Source organism: Mesoplodon densirostris, chromosome 18 (genome assembly GCF_025265405.1).
Source record: "Mesoplodon densirostris isolate mMesDen1 chromosome 18, mMesDen1 primary haplotype, whole genome shotgun sequence".
NCBI lineage: Eukaryota > Metazoa > Chordata > Mammalia > Artiodactyla > Ziphiidae > Mesoplodon > Mesoplodon densirostris.
The window spans coordinates 43271825-43296521 of NC_082678.1; the positions used below are offsets into that span (position 1 = coordinate 43271825).

At 50.9% G+C, this 24697-nt stretch overlaps 2 protein-coding genes across 10 annotated transcripts; one reads left to right on the forward strand and one right to left on the reverse strand.

The window, feature by feature from the left end:
* The first annotated feature begins 1803 nt into the window (after positions 1–1803).
* Positions 1804–2174, forward strand: LOC132478009 (cytochrome c-like). Its single transcript, XM_060080688.1, has one exon. It carries the CDS (start codon positions 1804–1806, stop codon positions 2119–2121), a length of 318 nt encoding a protein of 105 aa, XP_059936671.1. The 3' UTR covers positions 2122–2174.
* Positions 2175–3183: 1009 nt separating this feature from the next.
* PFAS (phosphoribosylformylglycinamidine synthase) lies at positions 3184–24625 on the reverse strand. 9 transcript variants are annotated; one of them, XM_060080680.1, is made up of 29 exons: positions 24437–24625; positions 17487–17726; positions 16389–16548; positions 16168–16303; positions 15594–15699; positions 15027–15216; positions 14833–14938; positions 14349–14489; positions 14106–14230; positions 13809–13937; positions 13064–13195; positions 12805–12933; positions 9413–9486; positions 9145–9301; positions 8796–8857; positions 8487–8648; positions 8117–8242; positions 7851–7982; positions 7374–7604; positions 7058–7238; positions 6896–6979; positions 6515–6670; positions 6174–6293; positions 5721–5866; positions 5389–5596; positions 5148–5239; positions 4954–5068; positions 3734–4057; positions 3184–3643 (listed from the first exon to the last, which is right to left on the reverse strand). In XM_060080680.1, the coding sequence occupies exons 2-29, from the start codon at positions 17520–17522 to the stop codon at positions 3333–3335; spliced, it is 4071 nt and encodes a 1356-aa protein (XP_059936663.1). In that variant the 5' UTR covers positions 17523–17726; positions 24437–24625; the 3' UTR covers positions 3184–3332. The 9 variants fall into 9 exon arrangements, with proteins under 9 accessions (XP_059936663.1, XP_059936661.1, XP_059936662.1 ...); XM_060080678.1 differs by lacking the exon at positions 24437–24625 and adding an exon at positions 19379–19420 and having other exon boundaries at positions 17487–17720; XM_060080679.1 differs by lacking the exon at positions 24437–24625 and adding an exon at positions 19379–19410.
* Between the last annotated feature and the right edge of the window lie 72 nt (positions 24626–24697).

Here is a 24697-nt window from a genome sequence, read left to right on the forward strand (position 1 = left end):
TTTACACACACTCCTGTGAGCAAAGGGAGCAAGGACAGCTGTCAGCAAGAAGTCCTGACAATGCTGCCTCCGGAAATGTGATTGCAGAGCAGTAGGAAGCAAATGCTGCAATTTATTTAACCTTAATTCTTCCTTTGTTTTAAAAAGGGAGGGGGGCTATCAAGTACTTTGCTGAACTCTTATGAAAAATAATTTAGTTACATATAAAATGCCTAGCATATGCTTGGTTCATGGTAGGTGCCGTATACAGAAACTATTTTTTTTCAGCTTTATTGAGATATAGTTGACATATAACATTATGTGAGTTTAAGGTGTACAGATTGTTGATCTGATACACTAGCAAGTGATTACCACCATACCGTACACCTGCATCACACCTTACACCTGCATCACATCGCATAATTCCTACTTCTTTTTCCTGGTAAGAACATTTCAGATCTACTCTGGTAGCAACTTTCAAGTATACGATACAGTATCATTAGCTATAATCACCATGCTGTACCTTAGATCCCCAGAGCTTGTTCATCTAATATCTGGAAGTTTGTACCCTTTGACCAACATCCCCCTTTCCCCCGTCCACCATTCTAGTCTCTGAGTTCAGCTTTTTTTAGATTCTACATATAAGTGAGATCATATAGTACTTGTCTTTCTCTGACTTATTTCACTGAGCATAATGCCTTCAAGGTCCATCCATGTTGTCGCACACAGGAGTTCCTTCTTTCTTGTGGCTGAATACTATTCCGTTGTGTATATACATATATACATCGCATACAGATTTTATTTATTTATTTATTTATTTATTTATTTATTTATTTATTTATGGCTGCGTTGGGTCGTCGTTGTTGCGCACGGGTTTTCTCTAGTTGTGGAGAGCAGGGGCTACTCTTCATTGCAGTGTGTGGGCTTCTCATTGCGGTGGCTTCTCTTGTTGCGAAGCACAGGCTCTAGGCACATGGGCTTCAGTAGTTGTGGCTCACGGGCTCAGTAGTTGTGGCTCATGGGCTCTAGAGCGCAGGCTCAGTAGTTATAGCGCATGGTCTTAGTTGCTCCGCGGCATTTGGGATCTTCCTGGACCAGGGCTCGAACCCGTGTCCTCTGCATTGGCAGGCGGATTTTTTTTTTAATTTATTTATTTTTGGCTGTGTTGGGTCTTCGTTGTGGTGCACGGGCTTCTCACTGCAGGCGGATTCTTAACCAGTGCACCACCAGAAGTCCCACAGATATTATTTTAAAGCCTATTAGACCATAAACTCCCTGGTGGCAGCGACAGTGTTTGGCACTGTAGCAAACCATCGAAAATTAATGGAATGAATGAGTGAATGAATCAAAGAATAAATGCATACTAAAGGCTCAGTGCTAGGGATAAGGAAGGGAGCTGCTAAACTAGGAGAAGCAAAGATCAGGAATATTGAGTTCAGAGGCCAGCAGTAGGGCAGTCCTATGACTCAGCTGGAGACACTGTCATAGAAGCTGCCAACAACTGCTTACTTAGCACAGCGCTGCATTTAAAAAGAAGAATCGAGGGCTTCCCTGGTGGCGCAGTGGTTGAGTCTGCCTGCTGATGCAGGGGACACAGGTTCGTGCCCCAGTCTGGGAGGTCCCACATGCCGTGGAGCGGCTGGGCCCGTGAGCCATGGCCGCTGAGCCTGCGCGTCCGGAGCCCGTGCTCCGCAATGGGAGAGGCCGCAACGGTGAGAGGCCCGCGTACCGCAAAAAAAAAAAAAAAAAAGAATCGAGAGAGCAGGATGTTCGGCTTGTGAGTGGGAACCTCTTAGTCGTGCACGTCGAAAGAATGATTTAAAAATGGATGATGTTGAGAAGGGCAAGAAGATTTTTGTTCAGAAGTGTGCCCAGTGCCATACTGTGGAAAAGGGAGGCAAGCACAAGACTGGGCCAAACCTCCATGGTCTGTTTGGACGAAAGACAGGTCAGCCTGTGGGATTCTCTTACACAGATGCCAACAAGAACAGAGGCATCACCTGGGGAGAGGAGATGCTGATGGTGTATTTGGAGAATCCTAAGAAGTACATCCCTGAAAGAAAAGTGATCTTCACTGGCATTAAGAAGAAGGGAGAAAGGGCAGACTTGATAGCTTATCTCAAAAAAGCTACTAATGAGTAATAGTTGGCCACTGCCTTATTTATTATGAAACAAGTGTCTCATGACTTTTTATGTGTACCATATTTAAATTGATCTCATATACTAGAATTCAGATCATGAATGGATGATATAGTATTTCTGTCCTGATTTGAATAAGATTGGCTTGTGGCTAAATGAATATGGTCAGCTTTTTGAGTTTTGATAGTAATTCTGGTTCAACAAGTCCTATCACTGTTTTCCCCTTCTAAAGAGATGATTAAACTTGAATAAGGAATGTTAAACTTTTCAGGGATATGGTGAATGCCTTCTCAAACCCTATAGGAGATTGGTTTTATATTTAGATTTCTATAACTGGTTATATTAATATATTTAAATACTGAGAAGCTCCCTTCACTGTCTCATAGACGAGCAAAATTCACCTGTGTTTCAAGTTGTGTTCATTTGCCTGTTAAAGCAAGGGCTGAAGATACACTGACAGGGCTTCCCTGGTGGCGCAGTGGTTGAGAGTCCGCCTGCCGATGCAGGGGACACAGGTTCGTGCCCCGATCCCGGAAGATCCCACATGCCGCAGAGCGGCTGGGCCCGCGAGCCATGGCCGCGGAGCCTGTGTGTCCGGAGCCTGTGCTCCGCAACGGGAGAGGCCACAGCAGTGAGAGGCCCGCGTACAGCAAAAGAAAAAAAAAAAAAAAAGATACACTGACAATGTCCACTTTATCTTTTTGGTCTTAACTATGCCAATTTAATTAAAATTCTCTATCTAAAATTTAAAAAATAAAATAAAAATAGAAAGAATCCAGGAAGCTTCTGCTGTTTTCCAGATGAGCACACTGAGGTCCTGACTTGCTTGCTTTTGTCCGCCCCCATCCCCTTAAACCCCGACGAGGAAGGGGGGCATAGGACATCCTTCCGAGCTCAGATAAGTGACATGAGTGATGTGGTGCAGGGAAGCGGGGCAGTGGAACCCCCTCCCCCCATGCATCCTAACTTCCCACCGCAGGCTCTTTTCTCTGAACCGCAAGTTGCTTCCCGGGCCCACAAAGGACAAAACGTGTTAGAACAGAACTGAAAACAGATCCAACAGCGTAAGGCATAGACAGATTCATAAAATTAGCCAAGGTTTTTTTTGGGCATTTTGGTCCTTGTCTGTCCAAGACATACAGAAATAATATGAGGTACTTCTAAAGACACCGTGGGTGAAAACCACGGGGCCCAGGGGAGTCTGTCCGGCCTGCTCAGCAGCCTCCTTCCCGGGTCCAGTTTCGGGCATTGATGAAGAGCTGGAGCCAGGGCGAGGTGGTCAGAGTGTCAAATGGAGGGGGTCGCCACGCCCACTGCCAAGGCCTCACAGATCGCTCAGGGTGAGGCATGAGAGCCAGGTGGCGGCCATCGGGGGAGCAGATGCCAGCCACGCCCCCTGGGGACCCGTTGGGATTCAGGGGGTACTGTTCCGTGGGGTTGCCGTCATCGTCTGCCCAGTGCAGCGGAGCCAAGCCCCTGGCCTCAATCTGGGCTTGGAGTTCCGGGGAAGAAAATGCCATGTAACCTGGGGCAGAAGAGGGACATGAGAGCAGAGCTCCCTGGTGTCCTCCCCCACCCTTGCCCTCAGGCCCTCCCCGCCTCCCCGTAGCCTGACCTTCCCCGTGGGCGCTCCACACGGGCAGCACCGCACCCTCCATCCCTCGCAGCATCAGGGCCGGCCCGGGCCCCACTCGCACGCTGGCCCAGCGCGACTCGAAGCGCCCTGACCGGTTGTGGCGCAGCAGGAGACCGGGCCGGGCCGGCCAGGACCCGTGGGCCATCTCCGCCGCCTCGTCACCAGGACTGCCTCCCACCCAGCCCAGCAGGGCCAGCAGCTGGCAGCCGTTACAGACGCCCAGGCTGAAGGTGTCTGGCCGCTGCCGGAAGCGCCTCAGCTCAGCCCCGGCCTGGGGGTTAAAGGTCACCGCGGCTGCCCACCCTAGGAGGGAACAGGAGGCTGGGGTGAGCGCCGGAATGAGGGGGGACCGTCGCCTTTCCATCCCAGCATGCCCCATTACACTCGCCCAGGACCTCCCCCCTTTGCAGAGCTCAGGGCAAACGCCAGGGAAAAAAAGCAGGTTTAACTGATTGAAACATGTTGCCAACTCCTGGGCCTGAGACGGCCCATGACGAGTTTTCTGCTTAGGCAGCAGAGCATTTTCAAAAATTTTTATTCAGTTGCCTAACATTTAATCAGGATTTCTGGCTTGTCTTGAAAAACAGAAAGATCTGGCTGTGCCGAGCCTGCTTTCGGACAGGATAGCCTGCTGGAGCTGAGTAGCAGCTGCCGCTTCTGACAGGGCACATGCCCCTGGGGCTGGCACGGCGCCACCCAGCCCACCTGCCTCACAAGCTACCTGCAGGGGGCTTCCCTGGTGGCGCAGTGGTTAAGAATCCGCCTGCCAACGCAGGGGACACGGGTTTGAGCCCTGGTCCGGGAAGATCCCACATGCCACGGAGCAACTAAGCCCGTGCGCCACAACTACTGACCCTGTGCTCTAGAGCCCGTGTGCCTAGAGCCCGTGCTCCACATCAAGAGAAGCCACCACAACGAGAAGCCTGCGCAATGCAATGAAAACTAGCCCCCATTCGCTTCAACTAGAGAAAGCCCGCGCGCAGCAACGAAAACTCAATGCAGTCAATGAATGAATGAATGAATGAATGAATAAAAAAAAGCTACCTGCAGGCCTGCTGGCGGCTGGCCCAGAATGAATGCGCTCACTCCCCTGGCCAGCCTCGTGGAGGCGAGAGGCCAGTTCTCAGTCAAGGGAGAAGGGGGCTAAGGCAGGTCTTTAGGAACGTGCGGGGAGCGAGCGGGCAGGGCCGCACACCCACCTTTGGCAGAGCCCAGGACATCGGCGTAGCTGAAGCCGCCCACGAAGGCCATGCCTTGGAACGTGTCCAGCCTGACTGCTCCAGAGCAGAGGTCCTGCATGGTCACGTCCCACACCTGGCAGGAGGGGGAGGGCAAGTGTCAGAGGGCCCATGGCCCAAAGCCCAGCCCCGGCTCTGCCAGGCAACCTGCTCACCTCAAACCCAGCCAAGTGGAAGGCATCGGCCATCTCCCGGTCTCCGTTACTGCCTTCTTCTCGAAAGATGGCAACTCGGGGGGTGGGACCACCTGGGGGGAGAAGGAGTGTCCATGTGCCAGAGGGTTACTCCCCCACCCCAGCCCCCCAGACGCCTTGTCCAGGGCAGGCCCCCGCGTCCAAGCCTTGGGCTCCTCCCCAAAGTGCCCGGGCAGTCAAGCCACTACACACATTCCCTCACCAGGCTCATGAGGCACAGAAGCTTTGGGAAAGGTGGGGGGCAGGCAGTAGGTGGGCCCCGTCCGCTCCCTCAGCCCCCCTTCTTCCTGGGCCACACAGTTGGGCTCTGCCTGCAGCCGATCCAGCTGGAAACTGGTCTCCTCCCAGAGGGCTCGTAGCTGCCCAACGGGCTCTTCCAGAACGACAGCCCCGTTCACTGATACCCGGACCTAGAGAGGGGGGCAGATCTTTCAGGGGCTGAGAGCAAAGATGTCCACGTTGGGCCCCCTCCAAGGCTGGCAGAGGCAAACCACGACCTTCCCTCTGCAGGCCTGCCATTCCTCACTTCCTCACCATGGCGTGGGGCCCGGCGTTACCCGTGCGGCCCAGCTCCAGGCAGTGGAGGCCAGCCTCCCGGTAACGTGTCAGCACTTGGGCCAGGTCTGGCTCTTGCACCTCCAGCACCAAGCCTGGCTCCTCAGCGAACAGTACAGGCAGTGCTGGGAGAGTAACAGAGGGGTCAAGGTGACTAGGGTATTGCCAGGGACTCAGAGGTGGAGTCAGGTGGCTATGGCTAAAGGAACGAAGGCAGGGGTCAGGGATGGGGTGAGGCCTGGGAAAGCAGGACCAAGGATGTGGCCGCAGGGTCTGCAGGAGGTTTCAGAGGTGCCACCTGGCTCAGTGGTCAGAAGACAGCCAGGGACTCAGGGGAGAAGGAGTTGGGGACACTCTACTCTTTAATAGGACCTGGGGTCCGCAGGATGGGGCAGGCAGCCCAGGCTGGAATCTAGACCTCAGGCTCCTCACCATTGACCCCAGGGGCAGGGACGGCCACCTCTATCCCACAATTCCCAGCAAAGGCCATCTCCAGCAGGCAGGTGATGAGACCTCCGTCACTGACATCGTGGCCTGAGCAGAGGAGGCGGTCTGGAGGAAGGAATAAAATGCTCGGCAGCCTTGGGACCCAAACCTGGCGGCCCCGCCTCCTTTCTGGGCAGTCGGGAGAGGGCGGGGGCGAGAGTGTGGGCTCACTCAGAGAACCAGAGAGAAGGGCGTCAGATCCCTCTTGGCCCACCCTCACACGCTCAGCTGGTCAGTGCCTGCCCCGTGTCAGCCACAGGCACCGTCTCCTCCAGGGCCTCACTCACCTTTCAGCAGCCCCTGGGTGATGCCGAAGGCTCGCACCAAGTTCTCGGGAAGGTCCAGATCGGGAGGCTGCTCGCCGAGCTGGGAGAAACACTGGGCCAGAGCTGTGCCCCCGAGCCGATGGTGCCCAGGACTCAGAGGCACGTAGAGCAGGTGGCCTGGGGAGACAGGGGCGGGGTGAGGGGAGATGGGTGGCTCAGGAGAACCCCTCCCGCCATGCTCGCTGAAGTTCCCAGGATGTGGTGAGGCACCCAGACCACCAGCCCCAGAAGGCACCACGGCCCCAGTGCTGAACGAGGGGGCCCAGCACTCACGAAGCAGACCCCAAACAAAGGACCAGGCTGTGAATCCACAGTGCACCGAGGAGAGGGAAGAACGCATACCTCTCCCTCCGGGACACTTGAGGTCTGGGGTCACAGTGGCTGTAATGTCTGGACAGACAGCATAGGCTGAGATGACCAGCGACCCTGCAGAGCAAGGAGTGGAGAGTGAGGCGCAGCCCGGCCCACAGACCCGCCCCTCGCCCTCGGGCGCCCAGAGCTCACCAGGAGCCCGCACGGTCTCAGCGCCAACCCGGGCGGCCATGCTGAGGGAGTCCTTGCCACCGTCCACTGCCACACCCAGGGCCGCCATCACAGCCGCCACAGCCCCACAGGCGTCGGCCAGAGCCGCGCCCTCCCCCTGGAGCTTGGCCGCCCACATCCAGTTCCCGCTGCATTTCACGTCCTGGGAAGCGGCAGATACTTGCGTTAGGGAGGGAGGGCGGTGTGGAGAGGCTGCGGGCGGAGGGGTGAGCAGGCGGTGGTTGCGTCTGCGTCCCAGAGGCCTGGGGCTCCAGGGCAGAAGCTGCAGGGGACTCACCCGGAGGTCGGTGACCAGAGCAAACACCAGGTTGGTGAGGGCTTCGGCCACGGCCAGCCGGGCGGCAACCTTGGGGTCCAGCAGACTCTTGACTGGCTGCTCTCCCAGGGCTGTGGCGGCCCCGACAAGCTCCTGGTGACTCAGTGCCACCACTGCCACGTCTGCCAGAGGGGTCTGCAGGGGTCCCACACACTGCTGCTGCGCCACCAGGCCGCCCACCGAGCGGTCCACCTGCGGAACCAGGTGGAGTTGGCAAGAGGCCAAGGAACAGGGGCAAGGGGGTGGACGGAGGCCTGGCTCACCCTGGACACAACAAGACTCGGGGTGGACAGCAGGGGCTCAGGCCATCGGGGTAGCTGCCCTGCCCCTGCCACGTCCCCCTCGGGCCGGGTGGGCTCCCACAGCCATCCCCTGGGCTGGGCGAGCGGAGGGAAGGGCGCAGAGGGCTGAGGGGGCGGAGCAAGGGGCGGGGCGGACCTTGCTGGTGAGGTAGCGCTTGCTGGCCACCGCAGGCAGCCTGAGGACCCGTGCCAGGGCCTGGCGCACGCTCAGCCCTGGGGGCAAGGCCAGGGGCCGCAGCACGGGGAGACTCCTCTGGAGGAAGAACTCCTGCAACACAGGTGGCAACAGTGGTGTGAGCGCCTGGGGAGGCGCTGGGCACACAGGTGACAAAGCACGTGTAGGGCAGACGATGGTCTGAAGGGCTGGGCCAGAGAAGGAGAAACCTCCCGCCCCCCATATACCTTCCGGGGCATCTTGCCCAGCACCCAGTCCAGATCCAGGTCCACAGGGGTCGGGGGAAGTGTTGGGGGGGCATCCCCCTGGCCATCTCTTCCCACAGGACACTCCCGATCATCCACCAGCACTATCTGTAGACCACAGGGACACCGCCCAGAGAGAACGAGACTGTGACCACCAGCGGGGAATAAACACCTTCTGGAAAGCCGGGCAGAGGTGCTCTGCCCACCCGACTTGGCTTCTCCTGTTGAGCCCCCTGGCCCCACGCTGGTCCCCACGGCGCCCATGCTCTCATCTCTTTCCTGAGACACGCTCCCTCCTGGGCAGCTCAAGCCCACGCACAGCATCTGTTACCGACTCCCTGAGCCAACTCACCCTCCTGTCTCCCGTGATGGTGCCCACAAAGCAAACTGGGCAGCGTTCCCGGGCGCTGACACGACTCAGGAAGTCCCGGTCGGGGGGCCTCAGCAGAAGTGCATTTGACTCCTGGTACTCGGCCCCCCAGATTTCCAGGGCGTTCAGGGTCGGGTCCCCGAGCTGCACATCCATGGGGGAGGACGAAAGGGAAGGGTCAGCGGGTGCTCCCAAGTCTCATGTTTTTGCTGGGAGTGGGGGACAGATGGGTGGGGCCGGCTGGGACCGGCAGGGGCAGGGAGACAATCAGACTTCAGGGAGGAGACCCACCTGGAAGCGGCTGGTATAAATGACGGCTCCAGCTGGGTCACTCAGCTCCTTCAGGACGTTGCCTGGTGAGAGGGTTTCCGGGAGAGGCTCTCATCTGGCCCTGGTCAGTACCGGGCAAACAAAAGGCCGTTCCCAGCCTCCAAAGGAGCCCCTAATTCTGTGCAACCCTGTTTGAACTGCTACTGCACCCTCTCCAGCAACTAACCCTGAGCCTGTCCAGAACGTGTAGTGGGTGCAGAGTGGGGCCCAGAGCTAGCTGGTTGGTTGCAGATCCGCGATACCTCTCCCCAAACTGAACCTGGCAGGAGACCAGGTAGGCCTGGTCCTCCGTCCCAACCCCTCCTCTCACCATTGCCACCGGCGCCCTGGTCATGAAGGCTGCAGATGGGGTTTCCTCTGGGGGCCTCCACACAAGCCCGGATCACACGGTTCATCTTCTGTTCCATCTCCGGGTCTCCCCGCTGCACAGCCCCAAAGTCCAGGTCGCTGGCGTTGTCTCCCTGCACCTGGGAGGACAGATGGCACATCTCAGCTCAGGGGGGCTGGGAGCTCACACCCCACCCATGCATGGGGCCCAGAGATGTCATGGAGTTGGCACCTGAGCTATTTGCACTTGCCTGCACGGATGAAGCAGCTCCGCCCCCAACTCCAATCCTGTAGACAGGACCCCCAACCTTCACAACGTCCATGCCTGCGAGGAAGGAGGGCAGAATCGGAACACCCGGGAAGTGACCAGACGTGTGAGAACGAAGCAGTGTGAGGATAAAGGGAAGCCGGTATTAGAGGAGAGCAATCAAAATTCTTTGATTGGGTAAATACACTTTGAGGAATTTACCCTCCAGATTTATTCACACAGGTAGAAAGCACCTACGTACAAAATTAAATACGACAGCATTATTTGTATTACCAAAGACAAGAAATAAGCTAAATGCTAGCAACAGAGAACTGGTTAAATAAACTATGGTATAAGCCATATAATGAAAAACTAAGCCACCAAAACAGAGAATTTTTTTTTTTTGGCTATGCCGTGCAGCTTGTAGGATCTTAGTTCCCCAGCCAGAGATTGAATCCAAGCCCTCAGCAGTGAAAGCACGGAGCCCTAACCGCTGGACCACCAGGGACTGCCCCCGAAAAAGAGAGTTACATATGAATATAATGAAGTAATCTGATCTCATCAATATGAAATGATCTCCAAGTATATTGCTAAGCTGAAAAAAAGCAAGGTGCAGAAGTATGCCTACCCACTTAGAACAGCATCAACAAGAATAAAATACTTAAGACTTACACACTGAAAATTATGAAATATCTTAGGAGGCCTAAATAAATTGAAAGAGATCTCATGCTTATAGATTGGAAGACTTAATATTGTTACAATGGCAATACTCCCCAAAGCGAACTGCAGAGTCAACACAATCAGCCACCTTTTTCAAAGAAACTGACCAGCTGATCCTAAAATTTATATAGAAATTCGAGGGACCTAGAACAAAGCCAAAACAATCTTGAAAAAGAAGAACAAAATTGAAGGACTCATACTTTCTGCTTTTAAACTTACTGTGAAGCTACAGTAATCAAGACAGTGTGTTACTAGCAGGAGACAGGTAGATAGATAGGTTATTGGAATAGAACTGTGCGTCCATAAATGAGCCCAAACATTTATAGCCAACTGATTTTTGGCAAGAGTCCCAAGACAATTCAATGGGGGTAAGAACAGTTTTTTTCAAAAAGGATTGTTAGAACAACTGGATATCCACATGTGAAAGAAGGAAGTTGGATCCCTGCTTCATACCATATACAAAAATTCAAAATGTATCAGAGACCTAAATGTAAAAGCTAAAAGCTATAAAAGTATTACAAGAGAATATATGAGTCAATCTTGGTGACCCTGGCTTAGGCAGTGGTTTCTTAGTCATGACAATATAAGCCAGAAGCCACAAAGAAAAAATATACAGATAAGTTATACTTTACCAAAATTAAAAACATTTGTGCTTCAGGGGACACCATGAAGAAAGTAAAAAGACAACCCACAGGATGGAAGAAAATATTTGCAAATCATTTACCTATCAGATAAGGGGCTAGTATCCAGAATATGCAAAGAACTCTAACTTAAACTCCAAAAAAAAAAAGACAACCCAATTTAAAAATGGGCAAAGGACATGAATAGATATTTCTCCAAGGAAGGTATACAGATAGCCAAGAAACATAGGAAAAGATGCTTAACATCCTGAGTCATTAGGGAAATGCAAATCCAAACCACCATAAGATACTACTTCACATCCACTATGATGGCTATAATCAAAGAGACAGATAAGTGTTGGCAAGGATCTGGAGAAATCAGAACCTTCACACACTGCTGAGGGGAATGTAAAATGGTGCAGCTGCTTTGGAAAACAGTCTGGTAGTTTTTTCAAAGACTGAGTACAGTTATCATGTGACCTAGCAAGTCCACTCCTAGTTACCTACCCAAGAGAATTCAGAACGTAAGTACATAGGAAAACTTGTACACAAATGTTTATAGCAGGACTTCCCTGGTGGCGCAGTGGTTAAGAATCTGCCTGCCAATGCAGGAGCCCTGGTCCGGGAAGATCCCACATGCCTCGGAGCAACCAAGCCCGTGCATCGCAACTACTGAGCCTGGGCTCTAGAGCCAGTGAGCCACAACTACTGAAGCCCATGTGCTTAGAGCCCGTGCTCCGCAACAAGAGAAGCCACTGCGATGAGAAGCCCGCGCACCGCAATGAAGAGTAGCCCCCGCTCACCACAACTAGAGAAAAGCCTGCACGCAGCAACGAAGACCCAACGCAGCCAAAAATAAATAAATAAATAAAATGTTTATAGCAGCATGATTCATAATAGCCGAAAAGCAGAAACAACCCAAATGTCTACCAACTGATGAATGGAGAGACAAAATGATATAGCAACATGACGGAATATTATTCAGCCATAAAAAGGAATGAAGTACTGATACATACTATAATATGAATGAACCTTTAAGACATCATGCAGAGTGAAAGAAGCCAGACACAACATTTATAACAGGGAAATTCATCGAGACAGAAAGTAGATTATTGGCTTCCAGAGGCCGAGGAAAGGGGCATGGGGAGTGACTGCTCATGGGTGCAGGGTTTCTTTCTGGGATGATGAAAATGTTCTGGAATTAGTGGTGATTGATGCACAACTTTGTGAATAGACTAAAACCACTGACCTGTACACTTTACAAGGGTAAACTTTATGTTACATGAATTACATCTTAATAAAATGGTTATTAAAAAAATAGGTGGGGAATTCCCTGGCGGTCCAGGGATTAGGACTCGGTGCTCTCACTGCTGGGGCCCTGGGCTCGATCCCTGGTCGGGGAACTAAAATCCCATAAGCTGCGCAGCGAGGCCAAAAAGAAAAAAAAGGTGTGCACACATGCTATTTGTTTAAAAAAGGGGGGCAAATATACACATGGGTCTGTTTATGTATGCAGGAAAAACCTCTGGTAGGGTACGAAAGTAACCAATTAACATTGGTTATCTCTAGGGAGGGAAACTGGGTGGCTGAAGGTCAGGGGAAGGAGAGTTTCCACTGTATAACCTTTCTTGGCTTTTTAAATTCTGAGCCATGTGACGGGTCACCCATTCAATAAATGGTACCTGGCCTTTATCTAGATTCCACCACAGGTCCTAGCATGGTGCCCAGCACCCGATGGGCGCTCAGTAAATGTCGACCGATTGAAATGAGCTTGCAGATAAAAACAGGCCCTGGATAAACACTGGCTGCCTTGACTTAGCAGGGTGGGCCCCTGCCATGCAGAAGTCAACCCGGGAAGAAACAGAGGCCACACAGACTGAGCCTGCCCCACTGGCATAAAGCCCTGCCCTGCCTTAAAAGCCTGTACTGGGGAGAGGAAACATGAGCTGGGAGGTAAAAAACAAACCACTGAAGTTCCTCTAAATTCTACTCCTGCGGCTGCCACGTGCTGGGGAGAAAGCTGGTTGGACCTGGTAGCGAGGTGGCGGGCTCTTACCTGGCTCTGGGGGCTCCTTGCTCACATGCTCAGCTTCCATGGACCCAATGCCTCCACTAAACATGATGGGCTTGATCCACTCACGCCGCTGGCCATCTGGGAGCTGGAGGCCAAAGGAACGGGCAAAGCCTGGAGCGTAGACGGCACAGGGACAGGGGACGGGGTCTAGTCAGCCAGGCTCCTCAGCGCTTACCGGGTCACACACCTCACCCCACCCCGCCTCTGGGACTGTCATCCCCCATGCCCCTGCAAGCCTCACCAGCCAGAACTGGTTCTCCAAACTTGTTGCCGTAGTCAGAAGCCCCATTACTGGCCTCGATGGCAATCTCCAGGGGTCGGGCAAAGTTCCCAGGATACTGGAAGCTTGGATCCTCCCAGGGCATACTGTAACCTGGGCAGGAAGGAGAAAGATGGGTGGACTGTAAAGATGGAAGATGGAGGAGTCAGGGCCCTTCAGGAAGAGTCTGACTCTTGGGATCAGAGTTCTTAACACTTTCCAAGAAATTGGATTTGGGGACTTCCCTGGCTGTCCAGTGGTTAAGACTTCCCCTTCCAGTTCGGGGGTGGGGGGGAGGGTGTGGGTTCGATCCCTGGTTGGGGAGCTAGGATCCCGCGTGCCTCGCAGTCAGAAAACCAAAGAATAAAAGCAGAAGCAATAAACAAATGCAATAGAGACTTTAAAAATAGTCCACATCAAAACAAAACAAAAAAATTGGATTTTGGGGGCAGTTGATGGCCGTAAGTCCAACCCAGTACCTCAATTCTTCTTGGCTAAGTAGATACTAGTTTATAAAGAAAATTGTGGTTCTGCAAAGCCAGATCTGGGTCTTCCTTGGCCTACTGTCCTCACAACCATGCTTGGCGAAAGGCCAGCTACTCTAGAGCCCTCCCTCCCAAGAAAAGGTAACCATGATGACCCTTTGACCTAAGAGACAACAGTGTCCGGTGCCTGCCAGGACAAGGGATCTGGAAGGGGAGATGGGTCGAGAGGAAAAAGACGGGACCTGGGATGTGCAGGTTTCCAAAGCAATAGCCAGCAGTGCCAGCCACCACGTGGGCCCCGCGGCCTGTGCACTGGACATCTCGGATCCGGCCCCCTGTGCCAGTGGTCGCACCGCTGAAGGGGGCTACTCCTGTGAAGAGAGAGGGAGGGTATGGGTACTGAAAAGGCAAACTCCACCTCTGACCACCCCACTGAAAATAAGGACATGCAGCCAACCTGCTGGTCCCCAGGTGGGCCTGGGGCCTTTGCCCTACCCTATACTCTGACCCTGCCTATCCCTCCTGGGGACTCATCTCACCCGTGGGGAAGTTGTGGGTCTCTGCCGTGAAGACGACATGTCTCAGCCCCTGACGTTGCCGGAAGCAGCTTGGCCGTGAGGGGTCCTCGGGACGCAGGAATTGGACTTCCTTCCCCTGGATTGCACTGTGGACACATCCGTTCTGAGTCTCACTTCCTTCCTGGCATCTGCACTTACCCCACCAGAGCCTGGGGCCTCCCATTCCCTGGGTCTGAGGTCACCCCAGCTAAGGGCACAGCCCACCTGCTGTTGTCACAGAACTTGAGGACGTTGTTGGGGTGCGAGGATGCCTGGGTGCTCATGATGGACTCAAACAGCGAGTGTGCCAGCTCCTGCCCATCCATGTGGAGTCGGCCCTTGAAGAACCAGTGTCGGCTGTGCTCACTGCAGGGGGTGACGTGGGGAGGGAAAGGCAGGGTGGAAACATGGGTCATTTCTCAGGCCTTGCCATGTCTTCTCATCAGCATAAATGGCAGAGTTATGGCCACAGGTCAAAATAGATTCCAGATGTCATAAGCTTCCAACAGTCTGTCATTGTGGATGGTCCAGATCCAGCGTGAAGATAAAACCAAGATGTGAATGCAGACTACTGGATCGATGGGGAACCCAGGTACTCAAACAGACTCAGGGAGGCCCCTAGGCCAAGAGAGAGCCATGGAGAGTCCCTGTGGTCTTTCCTTCCAACCTCCACGGGCTCAGACATCAGAATGTCCCCATTCCTCCCCACCTATTGGACTGAGCCAAGTCGAAGGCCTCCACAGTGCTGGGGTTCCGCTGCAGCTCCTGGAAGCGCTTGGTGTAGAAATCCAGGTCCCAGGAGTCTAGGGCCAGACCTAGGAGACAACCACCAGAAGAGCTGACTGTGGGACTCAGCACCCCTACTAGCCTGGCCTGGGCCTTCCTCCAGGGACCCCTGCTCACCTAGCTCCTGGTTGGCTTTCTCCAGGGCAGCCCGGCCCTCGGCCAATATGTCAATTGGGCCGCCGAGGGGTGCTGGGATGCACCCCAGGGAGAAGCTCTGGATGGGACAGGGGAAGTGCTGCTCCGTCATCCGGTCATGCAGGGTAGCCAGGGCGATGGCCTCCAGCTCAGCCGAAGGCGGGTGGGCAAACTAGGGGTGGAGACACACACAGAAGGCAAGGGGTGCAGGGTTGAAGAATGGACAAAATGGTCCACCCTCGTCCTCCAAGCCACACGGGACCAGCCCACTGCTAGCCTCTCTGGCACCTTTGTTCAGATTAGAAAAAGATGCTCCTTCCAGGCATGAGTCCCTGTCAGCATGCACAGATTAGTAAGGGGAGCACAGGCTGGGTTTCTGTCCTATTCACTCCTTGACCAGGTGGCCTCAGGCAGTGAACAACCTGCAAACAGGGCAGGCGTCAAAGCAGGAACTCCTCCCCCTGCTTCTCATCGTTTCCTTAGAGTTTAGGACCCAAAATCTCTCCCGCTTCCTCCTCCTGATCCCCACCTGGCTGCCTACGAGCTCACCGAGAGCAGGTAGCGTCGGGTCGGCTCCACGCGGTCCACGGCCCCCAGCCCCGCAGCCTGGCACACTGACACGATGTTGCTGGATGTTGGCGTGGAGAAGTTCAGCCTGTGGATTGGTTAGGACCAGGTGGTTAGAGTCCCAGCTGAGAAGGTGGATCCTGCTCACTGCTGTCCAGGCAATCTCCCACCTCTACTAACCACCCCTCCGCACCTGCCCACACCACTGGCCTCCAGCCTCAGACCTGGGCACCAAGAAACCTGCTTTCAAAGGTCATTCAAATCAAACCGTAACTGTTCTTGTAGCAACAAAATACTTCAATTTCAACTTCCCAGAATACAACGTGTTATATTTCCAGAACATGCCTGGCAGCTGGCTCAGTCTTCAAACATACCTTCCCACATGGGGAAAGCATTTGCACAGCTTTCTAGGCGGGGAGTAGGATGAAGGGAAAACAAGTCTCCCAAGGACCACAAGAGGAGGAAGAGGAATGAAAGTGGAAGGGGTGGCAGTGTGTTTGGAAAGGCTGACGGGCTCTGGACCACGGGATGGGCTACCCGAGGCTGAGACACTTGCCTGGGCCCGACCTCCAGCAGCAGGTCAGTGGAGCCGGGAAGGAGCCCGGACTCCTGAGCGACATCGTCCAATAACAAGGGGCAGCCAAACAGCCATGTCAGCTTCTTCATCTCCTCGGCGCTCGGGGAGGACTCAGCTGCAGGGAGACAGGGCAAGGACACCTTGAGAGACTGCCCCTGGCACTTGGTACCTCTCCCAAAGAATCCAGTAAGTGGCCCAACCTGTCCAGTTCACGTTGTAGCACAGCTCGGTCTGGACACCCTGCAGCTCTGGCAGTTCCCCTTGCAGTTTCCTTTGAGTATATTCAGAGGCTGCCCTCTCGTGGCCAGAGGGACGGACATAGAAGTGAAGGACTGAGGACATCTCTGTAGGTGTCCTTTGCTGGCGAGATGAGTTAGAAAAAATAACATTCACTAGAGCCTATCTGTTGAACTGATTTCAAGTTTCAAGGACAGCTGAGGCTGCGGAAGCATAGGGATGTGGTGGGGGAAAGCAGTGGGGGCACTGAGGCATAAATGTATCCTGATATTTCCCGTCCAGTGTGGTCAAGGCCACGGGACTGTGGGTACCAACCTAGCACTTTAGGAGTGGGAAAGACTTCCTAAGGGAAATGGCATCTAAGTGTAAACCTGAAGGATGAGCTGGACGGGGCTGGCCAGTGAAGTCAAATGATAGTGCCTCTACTTCACTGTTTCAAAATATTATCTCCCTGCTCAAGGTAAATCCAAAGCCTTTAGCCTAACAGTCATAGGCTCTCCACATCTATTCCCCAACTACTTTTCAACTTCTGATCCCAGTGCTTCTCAATAGGACCCTAGCTTTACTCACTAAACCCTGCCTAGCCTCCTCGCCATTCCTTTGCCCCATCCTAGAATGCCTATGCCTATCCCTATCCTGTCCAGAGCTTTCCCATTTGTCAAGGTGAGTACAGGTCTCACCAACTCTGGGAGGCCTTCTTCACTGCTCCAGTGCTCAGGGACACCTCCCTCCTAGCAGAGCTGAGGGCTTCTGATCTATACCATTCATTCAGCTCTGATCTCTCTCTCTCTCCCTCTCCCTCCCTCTCTCTCTCTCCCCCTCTCCCGCTCTCTCTCTCTCTCTCTCTCTCTCTCTCTCTCACACACACACACACAGGTCTCCCAGGTGTACACGGCCTCTTCCCAAGGAAGTGGGAGGAAAGGAAGCTCACTGCCCCGCTTCTTCACTTGGACGACTCATAGGCATCTCAAATCTAACTTACTCAAGGCTGACTTTGACTATTCTGTCAAGGTCACCAAAAACTGCAACATTGCCAATCTAGAGGTCACTTAACTTCTTACCTTATTCGACCTCTCAGCAGCATTTGACTTATTCATTCTCTACCTCTTGAAACACCCTCCTCTCTTGGCTTCTTGACGCCGCTCTCCCGATACTCCTCTCCCTTCTGGTTGCTCCTTCTCGGTCACCTGTGCTGGCTCCTACTCTTCTGCTCCACCTCTCAATGGTGGGTGCCCAAGACTGTGCCCTTTGTTCTCTTCCCTCTAAATGTTCTTCCTAAGAGACTTCATCCAGACCTGTGGCTTTAAATACAATCTATTATGAAACTGCCAGCATTCAACCATGTTTGACTCAAAATGGCAATTTCACATGATTCGAGTTACTATCTGCCAACAGATTCCATAACTTTATCCAACTCTGACTCTCCCTGAAACTCCAAACTAGTACATTCAAATGTTTAGGTGACATTGCCATATAGATGTCTCATAAACACAGATAGCCTGTTTTGGCCAAAACAGAAATTTTGATTTATCGTTTCTCCAGACCTGTGGTTCCCCCCATTTTCCCCATCTCGGTTAACACCACCATCATCCAATCTGTTGCTCAAGTCAAAAACACAGGAGTCGATCTTAATTTTTCCTTCCCTGAGCCCTCTCAATACCCAATCTGCCAGCGAATCCATTTCCAAACATATCCCAAATCTGTCCACGTCCTTTCCTCTCTCACTCCAGTTCAAGTCAGTACCAGGACTCACTTGGACTAATGCACCAGTAGCCCTCCTGACCAGGACCCCTGATCCTACCACTGCCCCAACCACAATCCACTTGCCACAAGTTAGCATAAATGAAATCATGGCTTCTCATCACACACGGTATAACATTCCAACTCAGTGCCCTGCTTTATGTTGTCTGGCCATTGCCTACCTCTCTAACCCTACCTCACACCACTCTCCTTCTCGCCTACAGTGCACCAATCACACTGGCTTCTTTTCTATTACTGTTTTCTAACTTGCCAAGCTCAGTTCCGAAAGGCATTTTTCTCACCCTGCTATTTGCATGGCTAGCTTTCTTGTTATTTAGATTTCATCCTATATAGTATTTATCACTATCTGACATTTTATTTTTAGCTCTGCCTTCCCCACTAGAACAAAATCTCGATGAGGGCATGAACTGTAGCTATTTTACCTCCATCGGATTACCAAGGCTTAGAACAATACCTGGGGCTTAAAAACCAAAAAATCTCAAACTTGTAGACTGACAAGTTCCAGGCCAGGTCTCATTTCAGCAACCAGTGTTCCTGCCAGATCTTGATTCCTCCCTTTCTCAGCGGCCCCCACCCAATGCTTATGACCCCCTTTATTTTTTTTTTAAATTTATTTTTTCCTTTGGCCGCACTTCGTGGCTTGTGGGATCCTAGTTCCCGGACCAGGGATTGAACCCGGCTCTCGGTAGTGAGAGCGCTGAGTCCTAACCACTAGACTGCCAGGGAATTCCCCTTATGACCCTTTTTAAAATTAGGCGCCTCAGTTGTTCTCCATACCATAATTCCTTCACAGGAATTATCACAACCCGAAATCATTTTGTTTATTATACCAGTTGATTTTCGTCTATCATTCCCAGTGAAACAGAAGCTCCAAGAGCACAAAGACAGGATTGTCTACATCAGGGCTGTCTCCCCAAAGACCAGCATGGTACTTGACATAAAACAGGCTGTCAACGGATTTTTTCTTGGTTGAATGAATGGTCATAGCGGGGATGAGTTTACGTGGGGTCTCCCCTGCCAGGCGTCCCACAAACGCGAATGGACACCTGCACTAACGCGGGCACGCAGGCGCCCGCTAGGCGCAGCTCGGCCTGGTGGGGATCCTGCAGCGGCTTGGATCAGGCTTTGGGTGGGTGGCTAAGGGGTGAAGCATACAGGGGCATCCGGGTTTGCGCGCGGTAACCATACGCACGTGGCAGCCGTTCTCGCAGTCCCTGAGCTCCTGGAATCCTGGCGCGCCCATCTACGTCATCCGCGTGCGCCGCAGGAAGAGGCGAAGCATGAGAACGCCCCCGCCCCCTCCTGCACGCCGGGGTGTTTTAACTTTTGTGAAAATACAGTCAGATCCGTGCATCCAGCTTGAGCTCTGACGGAGACCTTGCATGCGGGGAAACGGACTGAGAAGCACCTTACCTGTCCAGGACTCGGTTTCCCTCCCCCTACTCCCTTGGCTTTCTTTCTTTCACTTTTATCTTTTCTGAATGAATTCATTTATTTAATTCTTAGCAGGGTGGGAGGCATATATATATATATATTTTTGTGGGGGGGGGGCAGGGCGCACCCCGATCGCCATGTGGAACCTCCCTGACCAGGGATCGAACCCATGACCCTTGCATTGGAAGCACTAAGGCTTAACCACTGGACCACCAGGGAAGTCGAGGAGGCATATGTTTTTAACTTCTGTATTCTGGCTAGTTACGGTGACAATAATAATGATCGGAAGAATTTACTGAGCACCCATTAAGGTACTTTACATGATCTCGTCCATCCTCACAAAAACCCTGTTTTAGGGCCTCCCTGGTGGCGCAGTGGTTGAGAGTCCGCCTGCCGATGCAGGGCATACGGGTTCGTGCCCCGATCTGGGAGGATCCCATATGCCGCGGAGCGGCTGGGCCCGTGAGCCATGGCCGCTGGGCCTGCGCGTCCGGAGCCTGTGCTCCGCAACGGGAGAGGCCACGACAGTGAGAGGCCCGCATACCGCAAAAAAAAAACAACAACCCTGTTTTACAGATGTGCAAGCTGAGGCTCATTGCTATGCTCTTGTTCCTTAGTTTTGTAACTCAAACACTTAGCAGCTTTGTACTGTTTTTTGGCACATTCTTTAAACTCTCATACTATATACATATACGACTGTGATAGGGACAGAGTAAAGGGACAAATTAGGTAATTAAATAGTTAATCCCACTAGGGGATTGCAAGTAAAGAAAAAAGTATGGGAGACCCCTGTAAGTTAATGATCACTCAAGAAAACAGGTTTGCTTAACCACAAAACCAAGCAGGCCTGCTTAGCAACAAACCATGCAACAGAAGCATGAGACATGCCCCAAAACAATAAAACCCTGGTGGCATGAGACCCACATCCTGCCCAGTGAGCTCAGTAAGTTAATGACCCCTAGGACATGCTCTCTGCACACATAAAAAACAATAATTTATGGAAAGATGACATATCAAAGTAAAAGACCCTCATTGTACTGAGACCTGAAATAATTTTTCCATAGTGCCATGACAGTCCTGGCTTGACCATGTAGGGACAAGAAAAGTGACTTCCAGATTCATCAGTTTGTCCCTGATCCTTCTCCTGACTTGGGTCCTATGTCTCCCACTGCCCCCTGAACAAGTGTAGCTTATTCAAAATCACTGGATCTGAGACAGCTCCCAATCCTCCATACTTACCCCACTCTTTGACAGACCCTGTGGCCCTCTCATTTGATCCTGCATGCTGCCACCAGATTAAGCTGCTAACTTGACATTTAAATCACACCAACGAGGGTGTTGGTGGATCCAGTTCAATTTACAATCTGATCACTGTAGCCTAAACTCAACTCTCCCTCCTATGAACTAGCAGAGGTAAATCCCAGGATATAGGGCACACCTTCATGGACTTGGTAAACTAGAGCTAATCAATGAATTTGGTAAAGTAGCAGGATACAAAATAAATGCACAGAAATCTCTTGCATTCGTATACACTAATGATGAAAAATCTGAAAGAGAAATTAAGGAAACACTCTCATTTACCACTGCAACAAAAAGAATAAAATACCTAGGAATAAACCTACCTAGGGGGCTTCCCTGGTGGCACAGTGGTTAAGAATCCGCCTGCTGGGCTTCCCTGGTGGCGCAGTGGTTGAGAGTCCGCCTGCCGATTCAGGGAACACGGGTTCGTGCCCCAGTCCGGGAAGATCCCACATGCCGAGCGGCTAGGCCCGTGAGCCATGGCCACTGAGCCTGTGCGTCTGGAGCCTGTGCTCCGCAACGGGAGAGGCCACAACAGTGAGAGGCCCGCCCTCGTACCGCAAAAAAAAACAAAAACAAAAACAAAAAAAACCTACCTAGGGAGACAAAAGACCTGTATGCAGAAAACTATAAGACACTGCTGAAAGAAATTAAATATGATACAAACAGATGGAGAGATATACCATGTTCTTGGATTGGAAGAATCAATATTGTGAAAATGACTATACTACTCAAAGCAATCTACAGATTCAATGCAATCCCCATCAAATTACCAATGGCATTTTTTACAGAACTAGAACAAAAAATCTTAAAATTTGTATGGAGACACAAAAGACCCTGAATAGCCAAAGCAGCCTTGAGGGAAAAAAATGGAGCTGGAGGAATCAGACTCCCTGACTTCAGACTATACTACAAAGCTACAGTAATCAAGAAAATATGGTAGTGGCGTAAAAGCAGAAATATAGATCAATGGAACAGGATAGAAAGCCCAGAGATAAACCCACGCACCTATGGTCAACTAATCTATGACAAAGGAGGCAAGGATATACAATGGAGAAAAGACAGTCTCTTCAATAAGTGGTACTGGGAAAACTGGACAGCTACATGTAAAAGAATGAAATTAGAACACTCCCTAACACCATACACAAAAATAAACTCAAAATGGTAAATGTAAGATCGGACACTATAAAACTCTTAGAGGAAAACATAGGAAGGACATTCTTTGACAAATCACAGCAAGATCTTTTTTGATCCACCTCCTAGAGTAATGGAAATAAAAACAAAAGTAAACAAATGGGACCTAATGAAACTTAAAGGCCTTTACAAAGCAAAGGAAACTACAAACAAGACGAAAAGACAACCCTCAGAATGGGAGAAAATATTTGCAAACGAATCAACAGACAAAGGATTAATCTCCAAAATATATAAACAGCTCATGCAGCTCAATATTAAAAAAATAAACAACCCCATCCAAAAATGGGCAGAAGACCTAAATAGACATTTCTCCAAAGAAGACATACAGATGGCCAAGAAGCACATGAAAAGCTGCTCAACATCACTAATTATTAGAGAAATGCAAATCAAAACTACAATGAGGTATCACTTCACACCAGTTAGAATGGGCATCATCAGAAAATCTACAAACAACAAATGCTGGAGAGGGTGTGGAGAAAAGGGAACCCTCTTGCATTCTTGATGGGAATGTTAATTGATACAGCCACTATGGAGAACAGTATGGAGGTTCCTTAAAAAACTAAAAATAGAATTACCATATGACCCAACAATCCCACTACTGGGCATATACCCAGAGAAAACCATAATTCAAAAAGACATGTGCACCCCAATGTTCACTGCAGCACTATTTACTATAGTCAGGACATGGAAGCAACCTAAGTGCCCATCGACAGACAAATGGATAAAGAAGATGTGGTACATATATACAATGGAATACTACTCAGCCATAAAAAGGAACGAAACTGAGTCATTTGTAGAGACGTGGATGGATCCAGAGACTGTCATACAGAGTGAAGTAAGTCAGAAAGAGAAAAACAAATATCGTATATTAAAGCATATATATGGAACCTAGAAAAATGGTACAGATGAACTGGTTTGCAGGGCAGAAATTGAGACACAATGTGGAGAACAAACGTATGGACACCAAGGGGGGAAAGTGGCGGGGGCGGGTGGTGGTGGTGGTGTGATGAATTGGGAGATTGGGGTTGACATATATACACTAATATGTATAAAATGGATAACGAATAAGAACCTGCTGTTTAAAAAAATAAATAACATTAAATTAAAAACAAAAACAAAAACAAAAACGGTGGCGGGGGGTCTTCCAGAGTTGAGAAATATTGAATGCAAAAGGAATGATTAGGTTTGGGATTTTGACTAGGCTCTGACTGGTGTTCTAATTAGGGAGCCAGTGTGGCTGGAGGGGAGTAGGAGAGAGGTTTCAGCTTCTCTGCGGTAATCTCTCATTGCTGTTGTTTTGGTGAAAAGGGAAGGAACACATCTCTGATGTAATAATGGGAAATAACTGCAAACAAAGATTTGCCTTATAAATAACTTAGCGCCACAGTGCAAAACTAGTTCATGCAATAAGGAATAGAGAGCTTGCATTGAATGAAGTTGAATTAGGGGATACCATAACTTGTAGAGTTAAAGTCTTTATTCTCCTGTTATGACTAGAGCATTCTTATTGTCTAAAGTGTTTATACTTACTATATTATAGTCAATGTTTATCCTATCTTGCTCCAAAAACAATCTGAAGCTCCTATAAGTGTACAATGGCGTTAAATGCCTCTCTTTTACTTTATGTCTTTAATTTCCTCTCCTTCCCTCCAGCCTCACTGACTTCTTGCATTTCTTTCCACCGCTGGGCCTTTGTGTTTGTTGTTTCACCTGTCCATTCTTTCTCTTTGATCCCCATCATATGAATCCTTCATCTCTTTCAATCCTTTAATATAAAGTCACCTTTTCAGTAAAGCCTTCTTTATATGAAAGGGACACACCACACTGCCCCCTGTATTCCATAGCACCTATTACTAACATTCTACACTTTTTACCTTTTTTTTTTTTTTACTATCAGTCTCCATGTTCTAGAATGTAACCTCCATGTGAGCAGGGATTTTTATCTGCTTTGTTCACTGTTGTATCCCCAAAGCCTAGAACAGTGCCTGACACATAGTTGCATGAATTCTGTGCACTCCACTGCCTATTAAGCCATAGATTGATTGGTTGGTTGACTAAATTAGGGAGAGCAGAGGCTTTTATTAGTAGATCCACAAAAATTTATCAAGTTCTTATTTAACAACAAGCACTGTTCTAGGCACCAAATACAAAGAAGAATAGAATAAAGCTTTTAGGTACTCACAGCCAAGTGGGGAAAATAGCTAAACAATTACAGCAATAAGTTAAGGCCATAAAGCAAGTATGAATGATGTGCTGCATTAAGGAGGAAACACTTCTCTCTGCCTGGCAGAATCAGGGAGATGGAAAGATGCATAGGAATTACCAGCTAGAATGGCTGTGTTTGAGCTCCTGAGCTCCCTCACCCCACGGATACCAGACAGGATATCACTGGGGAAGAGGGTGGGGGTGCCAGAGTCGGGTGCCAGAGTCGGAGTGCCAGAGTCGGAGTGCCAGAGTCGGGTGCCAGAGTCGGAGTGCCAGAGTCGGAGACAGAAGTGGCAGTGGAGCAGAGAGGTCCTGACGCTGAATGGGGAGAAGTCGGAGGTGGAGCCAGGGGGGCGCCCGCCGATGACGTCACGGACCA